The sequence below is a fragment of the Ranitomeya variabilis genome, chromosome 3 (assembly GCF_051348905.1).
Source record: "Ranitomeya variabilis isolate aRanVar5 chromosome 3, aRanVar5.hap1, whole genome shotgun sequence".
Taxonomy (NCBI): Eukaryota; Metazoa; Chordata; class Amphibia; order Anura; family Dendrobatidae; genus Ranitomeya; species Ranitomeya variabilis.
Genome location: NC_135234.1, coordinates 79,868,485 through 79,883,704, shown reverse-complemented (window position 1 = coordinate 79,883,704; position 15,220 = coordinate 79,868,485). Strand labels below are relative to the sequence as shown.

The 15,220-nt window shown below is 42.5% G+C and overlaps 1 protein-coding gene across 5 annotated transcripts in view; it reads left to right on the top strand.

Moving 5' to 3' along the window:
* Positions 1 to 15,220, top strand: part of SPECC1 (sperm antigen with calponin homology and coiled-coil domains 1) — a 543,118-nt gene that overhangs the window by 289,379 nt on the left and 238,519 nt on the right. For all 5 annotated transcript variants that reach the window (XM_077294264.1, XM_077294265.1, XM_077294266.1 and 2 more), the window contains one exon: positions 5,339 to 6,900. In XM_077294264.1, coding sequence (XP_077150379.1) covers positions 5,339 to 6,900 — 1,562 coding nt within the window. The remainder of the gene's footprint in view (positions 1 to 5,338; positions 6,901 to 15,220) is intronic.

Here is a 15,220-nt window from a genome sequence, read left to right as displayed (position 1 = left end):
TCCTTACAAACTGTGATCTGTTTCAAGTGTTTATTTCTGTTAATATTGATGATTATTGCTTCAAGCCAATGAAAACCCAAAAGTCAATTTCTCAGTAAATTAGAATACTTTATAACACCAGCTTGAAAATTATTTTAAAATCCAAACTCTTGGCCTACTGAAATGTATGTTCAATAAATGCACTCAATACTTGGTCGGGCTCCTTTTGCATCAATTACTGCATCAATGTGGTGTGGCATGGAGGCGATCAGTCTGTGGCACTGCTGAGATGTTATGGAAGCCCAGGTTGCTTTGATAGCAGCCTTCAGTTTGTCTACATTGTTGGGTCTGGTGTCTCATCTTCCTCTTGACAATACCCTATAGATTCTCTATGGGGTTAAGGTCAGGCGAGTTTGCTGCCAATCAAGCACAGTGATACTGTTGTTTGTAAACCAGGTATTGGTACTTTTGGCAGTGTGGACAGGTGCCAAGTTCTGCTGGAGAACGAAATTCTGCGGTCACATAGAGTATATGTTTTATTTGATACTACTTATCATTCTGGTAATTATAGAGAGCAGTACAGAAATGGATACGACATTGTTGCAGCAAGCTAGCTTTTCAGTAGTATGTTATTACAGTTTACCTCTCGTAATAAAAGCTATAAATTAGATAATTCTTTAATAATCACAAACTTCTAGAATCCGAAAAATCTGATCCCATATAACATGTTTGGTTTAATTTTGTAGTATTAAATATACACATGGCACCACACCTCTAATTAAGCACACAGTAGTTGTGAGTCATTGTGCCGGGTTTAGAACTGCTTGCTATGTATACATTCAAAAGGTAAAGCAAATACGGTAATAATGACATGATCTAACAAAAAGATGATTGCATTCAAATTCCCAACACGCATTTTTGTTTTGTGATATTTATCAATAAATTGGACCCCACCTAACTATGGTACTTGATCTTGAATGCTTTTGTTCATGGAACTCAATTTTTGGCTACCGGATTGGTTGCCACATTGTATAGTTTCAAATGACAGAAGTTGTCCAGTCAGAACAGCCCAGATCGTTATGAACAACATTTTCCTCTTCAATATTTATATAATCATTTCTTATTTTTGTCATTGTGTAGGGAATAGTGAAGAGCGAATGTGCAGGGATAAGGTGTTATCTGAGCATGCTCGGGTCCTAACCGAGTGTCTTCAGAATGCTCGAGTAATATGTTTTGAGTCCCCGCAGTTGCATGTCTCATGGCTGTTCAACAGCCACAACACATACAAGGATTGTCTAACAAACCGGCAATCCCTGCATGTGTTGCGGCTGTCGGACAGCAGTAAGTCATGCAGCCGCCGGGGTTTGAACATATTTTTTGAGCATTCTGAAGACACTCTGTTAGGACCCGAGCATGCTCAGATAACACCTTATCCCTGCACACTCACTCATCCGTAGTAGGGGCTAGCGTTTGTGTGAATCGATTCCCAGGGCTTGGTCCATTGGCCATGTTTGTAATCTGTAGTTGTCGGGTGGAATCCTAAGAACGGCCTGTAATCTGACCGCATCCACAGCTCTTCTTTTGAGTAGCCGACCTGGAGAGACATTACATCTGCGTTACACCACTTCAACGACATCACGCCAGGCCGGCTAATCTAAAGAAGAGCTGTGGATACTTGCAGATAGGAGGCAGTTCTTAATCCCTGAAATCCGTGCACATTGGTCTGTTTTTTAATTTATTATCCTCCTTAAAGGTAATAACTTATATTTCACAATAATACTTATTAATCGAAAAGTGAATACTATGTATCTGTGTGTTTTTTTATTTATCACCCAGAATAGTTAAACAAGTGCTAATCTTTTTATATTTACTCACTATCAATAAAAGCATTGCTGAGACATCACTTTGTTTGACTGCAGGCTACGCAAACCTATTTTGTGCTGCAGAGTGATTACCTCTGTCCTCCGCAATATTGCCATCGCCATCTTCACTATGAACAACTGCTGACCTGACTGGTAGCTGCCTTTTTATTCATTTTTTTGTCTCCAGTAGCAGAGGTGTAAAGGTAGTAGTCGCACCTGTCCCATGTTGCCTGCGGTAATCTGACGGTCCGTTTGCTATGTAGGACAATAGTGTTATAAATGGCACATGTGTAAAGGTCCAGTTACTCTGCAAGAATCTAATGAATGTGCATTCCGATAATTGTACTGCCGATCACCCCACAAACAAGCAAAACGCTTGTGAAACTTTTATCTTTCGGCCTGCACAAAAGATCATAGTTTTCGGCAGCGCGTTATCCTGTGTAAACAGGGCTTTAGCTGCCAAGAACAATCGATTGTCTTTTAACATCACTAAATTGTTTAGTGTAAGCAACCCATCAATTGGGTTATAAGGAAAAATGAAAAACTTGGTAACTGAAATTCTAAATTTGTTGAAAAGAAGAAGTTCTTGCAAAATTCTTTAGCACTTTTAATGATACTTTTCACATACACCACTTCTTCTCATGAGTACCCAACCAATTTAAGTTACGGTAAGTGGCCTTATCGGATTCCAGTTCTCAACGTGAAGTCAACTCTGCTGCCAAAACCCTGAGATTGAACAGGGGGGGTATGAGGAGGGAGCTGAAGCCAGAGCAGGGCCTGGGGAGGGTGAGTACTATTATTTGGGGACCACTTCTTTAAAAGTGGGGAACTTCCGCTGTACCAATGTCATGGACTAAATAAAGGAATGTTTTACCGGATGGTGAGTGCCACCTTTTTTCTCTGTATTTGGACTATAATTGATTCGATTTTTGGTGTGCACCCGTATTCGCTCAGTTGTCTGGTGTCCAGCCTACACCCAAGTAGATTTCAATCTCAGCTGAGATAACCACAGAAGCAAGAGCCGGCAATACACCTCTTTTTAAACGGTTTGACCTTATCAGAGTATGTTTGCTCATCAATAGCTGAAGCACATATTGGTATAAAGGTACCTTCACACTGAACAACTTAACAACGATAACGATAGCGATCCGTGACGTTGCAGCGTCCTGGATAGCGATATCGTTGTGTTTGACACGCAGCAGCGATCAGGATCCTGTGTGTGACAGCTCTCCAGCGACCACACAACGACGAAACAGCAACGCTGCAGCGATCGGCATCGTTGTCTATATCGCTGCAGCGTCGCTTAATGTGACGGTACCTTTAGTGCAGTGTGTAGGTCCACATTCACATTGTGGCAATTAACAAACATAACCTAAGATAAGAACAAAAGAAATATTTACCCGGAAGTAAGTAAATAAATAGTTATTTGGTAGTACATGTAAATAACATTGGGTACTTAGTTGACACTGTTATAATCAAAAAAGTGTATAAGCTATCCAGCCGCGATAGGGCCATCCCGCGTGGGTACACCTTATCTCTAAAATAAAACCTCTCTATGTGCCAACATGCCTCAATAGATGTGAGCAGAACAGGACCAAGGTCTGACTGTTAAAACACCTGCCTGTGGAAAGCTATATAGCACGGTGGCTCAGTGGTTAGCAGTGCAGCCTTGCAACTCTGGAGTCCTGGGTTCAAATCCCACCAAGGACAACATCTGCAAGGAGTTTGTGTGTTCTCCCATGTTTGCATGGGTTTCCTCCGGTTTCCTGCCACACTCCAAAGACATACTGATAGGGAATTTATATTGTGAGTCCCATTAGGGACACCGATAATCATGTCGGTAAAGCACTGCGGAATACGACGGCGCTATATAAGCAAAGCATAATAAATGTAAACTAAATGCACAGCCCAAAAAGGGGGAGCCGCGCCTCTGTGTCCAAAGTGCAAGACCTCTCAAGCAACAGCAAAGAAATGAGCTGGAACAAATGTTGATAGAAGTGCAGTGAGTAGGTGCACATTCACACTGGCCATTGGAAAACATAACCTAAGAAAAAACTAAACGCATAAATACCCTGCCGTAAGTAAATAAATAGTACATGTAAATAACATGCGGTACCTAGATGGCCCTGTTGTTAAGTGTGAGCTGAGTACCGTGCATTATTACATGTACTATTAATATCTATTTACTTACTACAAGGTATTTATTCATTTTCTTTTTATCTTAAGTTATGGTTAGTGATGATCTTAAGAGAAGGATATACGGTATTTAGAAAGAGTTGTTTGTAAGTAAAAATCAACCAGAAAAACTTGGAGACTTCAATCAGCCCAGCCATCCCTACATTAATGTATACAGCCCTCCATTAGGATGGCGTCATTGTCTTGCAGGGTATTCACATTGTGTTGCTTGGGTTCCTCTATGGTGAACATGTGCAATTCTGGGGAACAGGCTTGGAAAAGATCTCGAGAAACCATGACCGGGATTAATAGTTCTGTGATTGCAGCAGAACGCAGGGCCATTTGTCTACTGTGTGACGTAATTCTCCATCCTTTAATAATAGTCTAATTACCAGTGTATCTTGTTCTTTTCTCTGCTTTTTAGCCTGGAATTCTCCAGCTGTGGATGTCTAACTCTTTGACCTGAATGAGTGGGCTGCCGGCTCCTTAGTCAGAATGTCCTTTGCTATCTTCCTTTTCTTCTGCACACTGCTTGCTTTGTTTCTTATTCTACCGGGTGCTTAACCCAAGACAGAGGCGTACTGTGGCTATTTCTGATGCTGATTTTTTAATTCCGATTTTTTTTTAAATCATAAACAGTTAATTATGAGCAAGTGGGTTAAGGGTTTAGTAGTTTTACATTTTATGTTCTTCCGGTTCCTTAAATCACTTTTCCTGACCTTGAAAGTGTATAGGGGACAAAAATGCATACATTCATCTGAGCACAGAATGTAGCTGCATTAATAATGTCTTTGCTAATCTACTCTCTATAAGAAGCAAACAAACCCAGCAGAGATCTGGGGTAAATTGCTTTTAGAAGGATTATTAGGCTACAGGGAGTTTGAGAAAAATAATAGAATCAGGGATAACCCCTTTTAATGGGCCCTTGATCCTTTTATGTATTATATTAAGGAATGTAACAATAGAACCTGGCAAATCTAGATATAAAGCAATAATTTAGAAAAGTTGTAATTTGGTAAATGATTGGTGTAAAGGTACCTCTACTTTTATTGTCATTGTATAGTAAATTAACATTTGTTCAGTTCATAGGTGGAGTTGATTAATCAACTTTTATTAGTAAAAATAAGATGATGTATTGCCGAAAATGATAAGTGGAAATGCATCTTTTCACTTTGAACTCCAACCACTTGACTTTTGTTTGCTCTGAAAAATAATTACATCCATAAAAAACCTAATAAATGTCTCATTTAATATGCTGTTAATATAATAAGAACCCTTTCATAGAAGAAATACTAACATATATTTATATTTTTTTTTAATAGGGCTGTCATCAACAAGAAGGACTGGTATACCAACTCCTCGAGAACTGTCAACTCAAATAACAAGGGACAGAACAAATTTGCGTGCCCAGGCCCCTACAACCAAAAAAATACTACCAAGTCCTACATCTCCCAGCACTCTTACACCTAAGACTGTCCGCGCAGCACCAAAAATTAAACAAGAAAATGAACCCAACAACAAATCGATATTGGAACTGCAAGTTAAGGAGCTCTTGGCTGAAGCAAAAACAAAAGATTTTGAAATCAGTAAACTGCAAAGTGAGCTGCAGAAATGTAAAGTCCGAGAAAGTTCAGTTTCTGATATCCCGGACCCAGATGTGGAAAGTCATCTTATGCAGGGTTGTGATACCGATTTATTCATGAAAACTCTTCAAGACAAGACCATAGCTTTCCAACAGGAGCTCGGTTTGCTTAGGCAAGAAAACAAAAACCTGAAAGAGAAATTAAATTGTTTAGAACAGTCACCTCTCTCTGACACTACGACCAGCAATGGCACAGATAGCAGTCTCATTTCTCCTTCCACACGAGGTGCAAGTGTTGGGAGTAAGGCAAAGAGTCCAGTGGTCGGTAGATCCGAAAACTGTCACTTGCCTGCAGGAGAAAGTGGTTTACACTTATCCGGTTCTTCAAGTAGCGATGTGACAAAAGCATCTTTATCACCCGATTCAGATTTTGAGCATATTGCAGATGTCCCTTCTAGACCTGGTTCTTCAGGAAGTATTCCATGCCAAGGCTCTAAATGTTCAACTAGTGGTAGTTCCCCAAATAACATAAGTGACCTTTCTGTAGCCTCGTTGACTGAAAGGATACATAAAATGGAAGAAAATCAACATTGTACTGCAGAAGAACTTCAGGCTACACTACAAGAACTGTCTGATCAGAATCTCATGGTGCAAGAGCTTACAATGGAAAGTGAGAAGCTAGTGGAAGAGAAAGCATTTCTGGAAAGCTCCCTTCAGCAACAAAGACAGAAAGCAGAACAGCTCAGTCAGGAAAATGAAAAACTAATGACTCTTTTACAAGAAAGGTCAAAGACCGAAGAAGTACATGTCCAAAGCAAGTTATCTGAGATGGAGAAGAAGTATACAGAACTTGCTGAACAATCTCAGTTTGAAAGAGAGAAACTGCTCAACATTCAGCAGCAATTAACAAGTAGCCTGAGAAGTCTTGAGAAAGAGCACCAAGAGGCCCAAGTAATGATCAAAAGACTAAAAGAAGAAGTCAGTAAATTACAAAATTTATTGGACAGTGAACGAAAAGAGAGAGGTAATTTGTCAAAAACTGTGGAAGACCAAAATACCATAATTGATGGTCTCAGAGTGGAAAGTAACTGTTTAAAAACTCAATTGGATGGAGAGAGGCAAAAAGTACCTGAAATCACAACAGTAACACCTAACAATAATATAGAAAACTGGACATCTCAAGAGGTGCTGAAGTCTGTCCACATGGACAAGGAACATCTGGAGCTCACCTGCTCAGAACTTCGACAAGAGCTCTTGAAGGCTAACAGTGAAGTAAAACAACTTCAGTGTCTTCTGGCTAAGGTTAGATGGTTTTATCGTATTTGCCAATTTATTTTTTCATACCAGGTCACCCAAGGATGGATGCATTGTCATACGAAAACCTTACTTTAGCACACCAATCTTTTAAGGAGGTTCTCTACGTTGTATAATCACCATGTACTAGAAAAGTCCATTGAAAGTAAGTGTTCAATTTCTCTTTAGAGCCACCACATGTGAAATTGAGCAATACACTGTGCCCATTCCTTTCAGTTGGCTTTATGTGTAATGCAGAACATGTCCACCATAGTAAAAAATACTTTTATAACTGATCCTCACTCTGTAGAGATGAGGACCTTCAACTGAGGACCCCGTCCATTAATTTAGAGCTCTCGAGTACTTTATGTAAAAATGTGTTTTCTATACTAGACAACTCCTCTAAGCAGTAAGCTACATTACATTACTCATTTTGTCATTAGCCATTTAATAGGTCATGCTCCTGCATAATTTGAATCCATCACATTGAGAAGAGGTATATTACTTAAAAGGGAACCTGTCAGCTTTCCCAGGCCCCCTAAACTGCCATTATGTATTTATTGATACTGTTATACCCTTCCTAACAAGCCCATTTTATTGTCCTATTGATTTCTTCATATTACAAAAATCATTTTTGTGATGTTGATATGCTAATTAGTGGGTGACTAGTCATGGGGGCGTTGCTTTCCATAGACTAGACATCCCGCTAATCATGTAGCTAATCATCCCGCTCCTGTAGTTGTGAGTCACATGATTTACAAGAGCCGTGTCACCGCTATTGTCTGCCTCACCTGACAATGTCCATGTAAATTGTGTGTATGCACACGGGCTTCATCGGCACACTCATCATATGCCCAAGAAAAAAACTGAAGCAGGATAAAGTCGGTCGTTGCCTCCGGCTCTGCAAATCTTGGTTGAGTCCTACGGCACTGCTTTCTCCCTGCACATGTACAGTGCAGCGATGAAGCCGGGGTGCAAACCCTTGATTACTGAGGATTGTCAGGGAGGCAGAGATTCTAAAGACTCTGGAATCAGGCATGCCGCTCTTACAAATTTTGTTGCTCATGTCACAGGGGTGTGATAAGGTAATTAGTGGGACAACTGACAGACAAAAGGTGCATTGATCAACCTCAAATTTACGTTATGAAGAAGAGATTGGGTGTTTATTCCAGTGGAACAGACCATCTTAATGCTTTTAATTTTTCTAAAATTGTGAGCAAAAACCGCATGAGAAACTGAAAGAGAAGTGTGTTCGCCACTGGTACATGAAAAAAGCAACTCTTTATTATGGTCGTCACATGAGGAGAGGAGCCATAAGGATGTAAGTGGCAATTATTTAGTGAAAACTATGTTTCTTCCAGCTTCTTTACTGCTATGTACCTCACATTCTACCTTCATATATAAAAAAAAAAGTTATTACACCGCAGTGTGAAGTATGGCAACGTTTTGGGTAATATACCCTTCATCACGCGGTACATGAAAGGATGGAATCACTGGGCTGTCTGGGGATCAAGAGGTAGTGTAGAAATTTCTATTGCCCGTTGGAGAAGGAACCCAGTGGTACAACCAGGAATGGATGTTGAGGAATGCGGTGTGACTGCATCCCTTCAAATACCGCTTGACGAAGGGTACATTACCCGAAACGTTGCCATACTTCACTCTGCGGTGTAATAACATATATATATATATATATATATATATATATATATATATATATATATATATATATATATATATATATACATATACAGTACAGACCAAAAGTTTGGACACACCTTCTCATTTAAAGATTTTTCTGTATTTTCATGACTATGAAAATTGTACATTCACACTGAAGGCATCAAAACTATGAATTAACACATGTGGAATTATATACTTAACAAAAAAGTGTGAAACAACTGAAATTATGTCTTATATTCTAGGTTCTTCAAAGTAGCCGCCTTTTGCTTTGATGACTGCTTTTCACACTCTTGGCATTCTCTTGTACAATTGGTCTGTACTGTGTGTGTGTGTGTGTGTGTGTGTGTGTGTGTATATATAATATATATACATACACATTAATATAAAATTGTCTAAGGGTCTGTTTGTCTGTAACCAAAATCCCATGTCGCTGATTGGTCATGCCCGGCCGGCCTCGACGAATCAGCATTCATAAATAAACTACATACATATACTAGAGCAAGAATAACATGAAGGACAGTCTGTGAGGGAGAGAATAATATGGAGAACAGTCTGTGAGGGAGAGAATAACATGGAGGACAGTCTGTGAGGGAGAGAATAACATGGAGGACAGTGTGTGAGGGAGAGAATAACATGGAGGACAGTGTGTGAGGGAGAGAATAACATGGAGGACCGTGTGTGAGGGAGAGAATAACATGGAGGACAGTCTGTGAGGGAGAGAATAACATGAAGGACAGTGTGTGAGGGAGAGAATAACATGGAGGACAGTGTGTGAGGGAGAGAATAACATGGAGGACAGTGTGTGAGGGAGAGAATAACATGGAGGACAGTGTGTGAGGGAGAGAATAACATGGAGGACAGTGTGTGATGGAGAGAATAACATGGAGGACAGTCCTTGAGGGAGAGAATAATATGGAGGACAGTCTGTGAGGGAGAGAATAACATGGAGGACAGTGTGTGAGGGAGAGAATAACATGGAGGACAGTGTGTGAGGGAGAGAATAACATGGAGGACAGTGTGTGAGGGAGAGAATAACATGGAGGACAGTGTGTGAGGGAGAGAATAACACGGAGGACAGTGTGTGAGGGAGAGAATAATATGGAGGACAGTCTGTGAGGGAGAGAATAACATGGAGGACAGTCTGTGAGGGAGAAAATAACATGGAGGACAGTGTGTGTTTGAGAGAATAACATGGAGGACAGTGTGTTTGAGAGAATAACATGGAGGATAGTCTGTGAGGGAGAGAATAAAAATTTTCCCCATTTTAAAGTTTATCATATGGTAAAATAAATGGTGTCTTTGAAAACTATAAGTCATCAGGTAGAAAACAAGCTGTTATACAGCGATAGATGACTAATAAAAGTTTTGACTCTTAAAATAAAGACAGGAGAAAAACAATGGCAGTGTGTCCAATGGGTTAAAACATAAATGTAAGCACCAATGTTTATATGAATACTAGATGGTGGCCCGATTCTAATGCATCGGGTATCTACTATATAATCGTCTAATTCTGTCTATTTGTCTGTAACGGAAATCCCGCGTCGCTGATTGGTCTCGCCAGCTGCCCGCATCCAGTCAGCGACAGGCGCAGTCCGGCTGCAAATTGGGGCGGGATTTGAACCACGCTTTGCTGATTGGTCGTGGCCGGCCGTGCGCAACCAATCAGCGATATTGGCTCGGGATTTAAACCCTGCTGCGCTGATTGGTTGCGCCCGGCCGGCCGCGACCAATCCGTGATATTGGCGTGGGATTTAAATACAGTTTCACTGATAATGTAGTCTGGGCAAAACCATGCTTCCATGACTAATCATCCACTAATTTACTATGTGGCCATTATACACTGCTCAAAAAAATAAAGGGGACACTAAAATACCACATCCTAGATATCTCTGAATGAAATATTCCAGTTGCAAATTTTTATTCATTGCATAGTGGAATGTGTTCAGAACAATAATACATAACAATTATCAATGTAAATCAAAATGAATATCCTACGGCGGTCTGGATTTGGAATATTATTATTATTTATTTATATAGCACCATTGATTCCATGGTGCTGTACATGAGAAGGGGTTACATACAATTTACATATCACTTACAGTAAGCAAACTAACAATTACAGACTGACGACCCTGCCCTTGCGGGCTTACATTCTGTAGTAGGAGGCAGTGGTCAACTGTGTCAAAAGCAGAGGACAGGTCTAGAAGGAGTACAGAGTATTGTTGTCCTTTAGCTTTGGCTGTATGTAGGTCATTAGTGATTTTGATCAGGGCTGTCTCAGTTGAGTGATGGGGGCAAAAACCACATTGTAGATTGTCAAAGAGCAAGTTAGATGAGAGGTGGGAGGAAAGTTCAGCGTGGATGTGCTGCTCCAGGATTTTTGGAAGCGAATGGAAGCAGCGATATTGGGCGATAGCTGGACATAGCTGTTGGGTCGAGGGTTGGCTTTTTAAGGATAGGCGTGATTGTGGCATGTTTGAAAGCAGAAGGGAAGGTGCCAGAAGTTAGTGATAGGTTGAAGAGGTGGGTTAGGGATGGGATAAGTGTGGTGGTGAGGTTGGGGAGGAGGTGGGATGGGATGGGGTCAAGCGCACAGGTGGTGAGGTGCGATTTGGAGAGACAATTAAGCCCTCCTATAGTGATCTTGGAGAGGGAGGTTATGGGGTTTGGGCATTGGTCTGGTATACAAAGGGGTTGTGGTGGTTGAACAATGAAGACTTGCCTTGTTTGGTCATCTTATTTTACAATATTTTTAATAATGCTCAAAATCAAAGTGGAAAATCAAATTACAGGCTGATTCAACTTCAGTGGAAATGCCTCATGACAAGGAAAAGATGCTCAGTATTGTGTGTGGCCTCCACGTGCCTGTATGACCTCCCTACTGTACAACGCCTGGGAATGCTCCTGATGAGGTGGCTAAAGGTCTCCTGAGGGATCCCCTCCCAGACCTGGTCTAAAGCATCCGCCAACTCCTGGACAGTCTGTGGTGCAACGTGATGTTGGTGGATGGAGAGAGGCATGATGTCCCGGATGTGCTCAATCGGATTCAGGTCTGGGGAACTGGCGGGCCAGTTCATGGCTTTAATGCCTTCATCTTGCAGGAACTGCTGAAACACTCCAGCCACATGAGCTCTGGCATTGTCCTGCATTAGGAGGAACCCAGGGCCAACCGCACCAGCATATGGTCTCACAAGGGGTCTGAGGATCTCATCTCGGTACCTAATGGCAGTCAGGCTACCTCTGGCGAGCACATGGAGGGCTGTACGGCCTGTTATGATCCTTAGTGGCTGAGGATCACGAATAGACCAGCAAGTGAATAAACTAAGGACAAGCTCTAGGGAGATGGTAACTGGACTGATCGCAAATCTGAACCTATCCAAAACAACTAGAGGTAGCCGGTGAACGTGCCTAAAAAATTCCTAGACGTCTCGAGCCAGCCTGATGAACTAGCTACCCCTAAAGAGAAAGAAAGACCTCGCTTGCCTCTAGAGAAATAATCCCCAAAGATATAGAAGCCCCCAACAAATATTAACGGTGACGTAAGAAGAAGGCACATACGTAGGGATGAAATCAGATTCAGCAAAAGAGGCCCACTAGTACTAGAAAGCAGAAAATAGAGCAGGGGTCTATGCGATCAATAAAAAACCCTTACAAAATATCCATCCTGAGATTTCAAGAACCCACGCACCAACTAATGGTGTGTGGGGAGAAACTCAGTCCACTAGAGCATCCCGCAAGCGGGGGAATCACATTTTAGCAAGCTGAACAAGAAAACATGATAAACACTGCTGATCAAAAAATGAGCAAACAAAACTTAGCTTGTCCTGGATGGACTGGGAGCAAGGTAGTCAGAAGGAATCTGAGTAGCACTGATTACATAGACAGCCGGCAACAAGTGGAAGTAAAACAGAGCTATATAGGAACCTCCCAGAGGATAACGAACCAGCTGATAACCAGAGACCAGCAGGATAACAAACAAAGCCACCAGGGGGAGCCCAAAGCAAAAGTCACACAATACCACCAGTGACCACAAGAGGGAGCCCGAAAACAGAGTTCACAACAGTACCCCCCCCCCCTTAAGGAGGGGTCACCGAACCCTCATGAAAACCCCCAGGGTGATCAGGATGAGCCACATGGAAGGCACGAACCAAATCGGCCGCATGAACATCAGAGGCGACAACCCAAGAATTATCCTCCTGACCATAGCCCTTCCACTTGACCAAATACTGGAGCCTCCGTCTAGAAACACGAGAATCCAAGATCTTCTCCACCACGTATTCCAATTCTGCCTCAACCAGCACCGGGGCAGGAGGCTCAACCGGAGGAACCACAGGTACCACATACCTCCGCAACAACGAGCGATGGAACACATTATGAATAGCAAATGATGCCGGGAGGTCCAGACGGAATGACACAGGGCCAAGGACTTCCAGAATCTTATAAGGACCGATAAACCGAGGCTTGAACTTAGGAGAGGAGACCTTCATAGGAACGAAGCGAGAAGACAACCACACCAAGTCCCCAACGCGAAGTCGGGGACCCACACAGCGACGGCGGTTGGCAAAGAGCTGAGCCTTCTCTTGTGACAACTTCAAATTGTCCACCACATGATTCCAAATCTGATGCAACCTATCCACCACAACATCCACTCCAGGACAGTCAGAAGGCTCCACCTGACCCGAGGAAAAACGAGGATGAAACCCCGAATTACAAAAAAAAGGAGAAACCAAAGTAGCAGAACTAGCCCGATTATTAAGGGCAAACTCGGCCAACGGCAAAAAAGTAACCCAGTCGTCCTGGTCAGCAGAAACAAAACATCTTAAATAAGTCTCCAAGGTCTGATTAGTTCGCTCGGTTTGGCCATTCGTCTGAGGATGGAAGGCCGACGAAAAAGACAATTCAATGCCCAACTTAGCACAAAAGGTCCGCCAAAATCTAGACACAAACTGGGATCCTCTGTCAGAAACAATGTTCTCAGGAATCCCGTGCAAATGAACCACATTTTGAAAAAACAGTGGAACCAACTCGGAAAAACGATCACACACCACCCAGATGACAGACATTCTGTGAGAGACAGGGAGATCTGAAATAAAATCCATGGAAATGTGCGTCCAAGGCCTCTTCGGGACAGGCAAAGGTAACAGCAAACCACTGGCACGAGAACAGCAAGGCTTCGCCCGAGCACAAATTCCACAAGACTGCACAAAGGAACGCACATCCCGCGACAAGGAAGGCCACCAAAAAGACCTGGCCACCAAGTCTCAGGTACCAAATATTCCAGGATTACCCGCCAACACCGAAGAATGAACCTCGGAGATGACTCTGTTGGTCCATCTATCCGGGACAAACAGTCTCTCCGGTGGACAGCGGTCAGGTCTATCCGCCTGAAACTCTTGCAGCACACGTCGCAAATCTGGGGAGATGGCAGACAAAATCACCCCTTCTCTAAGGATACCAGCCGGCTCTGAATCTCCAGGAGAGTCAGGCGCAAAACTCCTAGAAAGAGCATCAGCCTTCACATTCTTCGAACCCGGCAGGTACGAGACCATGAAATCAAAACGAGAGAAAAACAACGACCAACGAGCCTGTCTGGGATTCAGCCGCTTGGCCGACTCGAGATAAATCAAATTCTTGTGGTCAGTCAAGACCACCACACGATGTTTAGCTCCCTCGAGCCAATGTCGCCACTCCTCAAATGCCCACTTCATAGCCAACAGCTCCCGATTACCGACATCATAATTCCGCTCGGCAGGCGAAAACTTTCTTGAAAAGAAAGCACATGGCTTCATCACAGAGCCATCGGGGCTTCTCTGCGACAAAACAGCCCCCGCTCCAATCTCGGAAGCATCAACCTCCACCTGGAAGGGAAGTGAGACATCTGGCTGACATAAGACCGGAGCCGAAGAAAACCGACGCTTCAGCTCCCGAAAGGCCTCCACAGCCGCAGAAGACCAATTAGTCACATCAGAACCCTTCTTGGTCAAATCCGTCAAAGGCTTAACAACGCCAGAAAAATTAGCTATGAAGCGACGGTAAAAATTAGCAAAACCCAAGAACTTCTGAAGACTCTTAACAGATGTAGGCTGCGTCCAGTCATGAATAGCCTGAACCTTGACTGGGTCCATCTCAATAGTAGAAGGAGAAAAAATGAAACCCAAAAAAGAAATCTTCTGGACTCCAAAAAGACATTTTGAGCCCTTCACAAATAAAGCATTGTCACGCAGGACCTGAAAGACCATCCTGACCGGCTTAACATGAGACTCCCAATCATCCGAAAAAAAACAGAATATCATCCAGATACACAATCATAAACTTATCCAGATATTCACGGAAGATGTCATGCATAAAGGACTGAAAGACTGAAGGAGCATTAGAAAGTCCAAAAGGCATCACCAAGTACTCAAAATGGCCTTCAGGCGTATTAAATGCAGTTTTCCATTCATCACCCTGTTTTATACGCACAAGGTTATACGCACCACGAAGATCTATCTTGGTGAACCAACTAGACCCCCTAATGCGAGCAAACAAATCAGTTAACAATGGCAAAGGATACTGAAATTTGACCGTAATTTTATTCAAAAGGCGATAATCAATACAGGGTCTCAGGGAACCATCCTTTTTAGCCACAAAAAAGAATCCTGCACCAAGA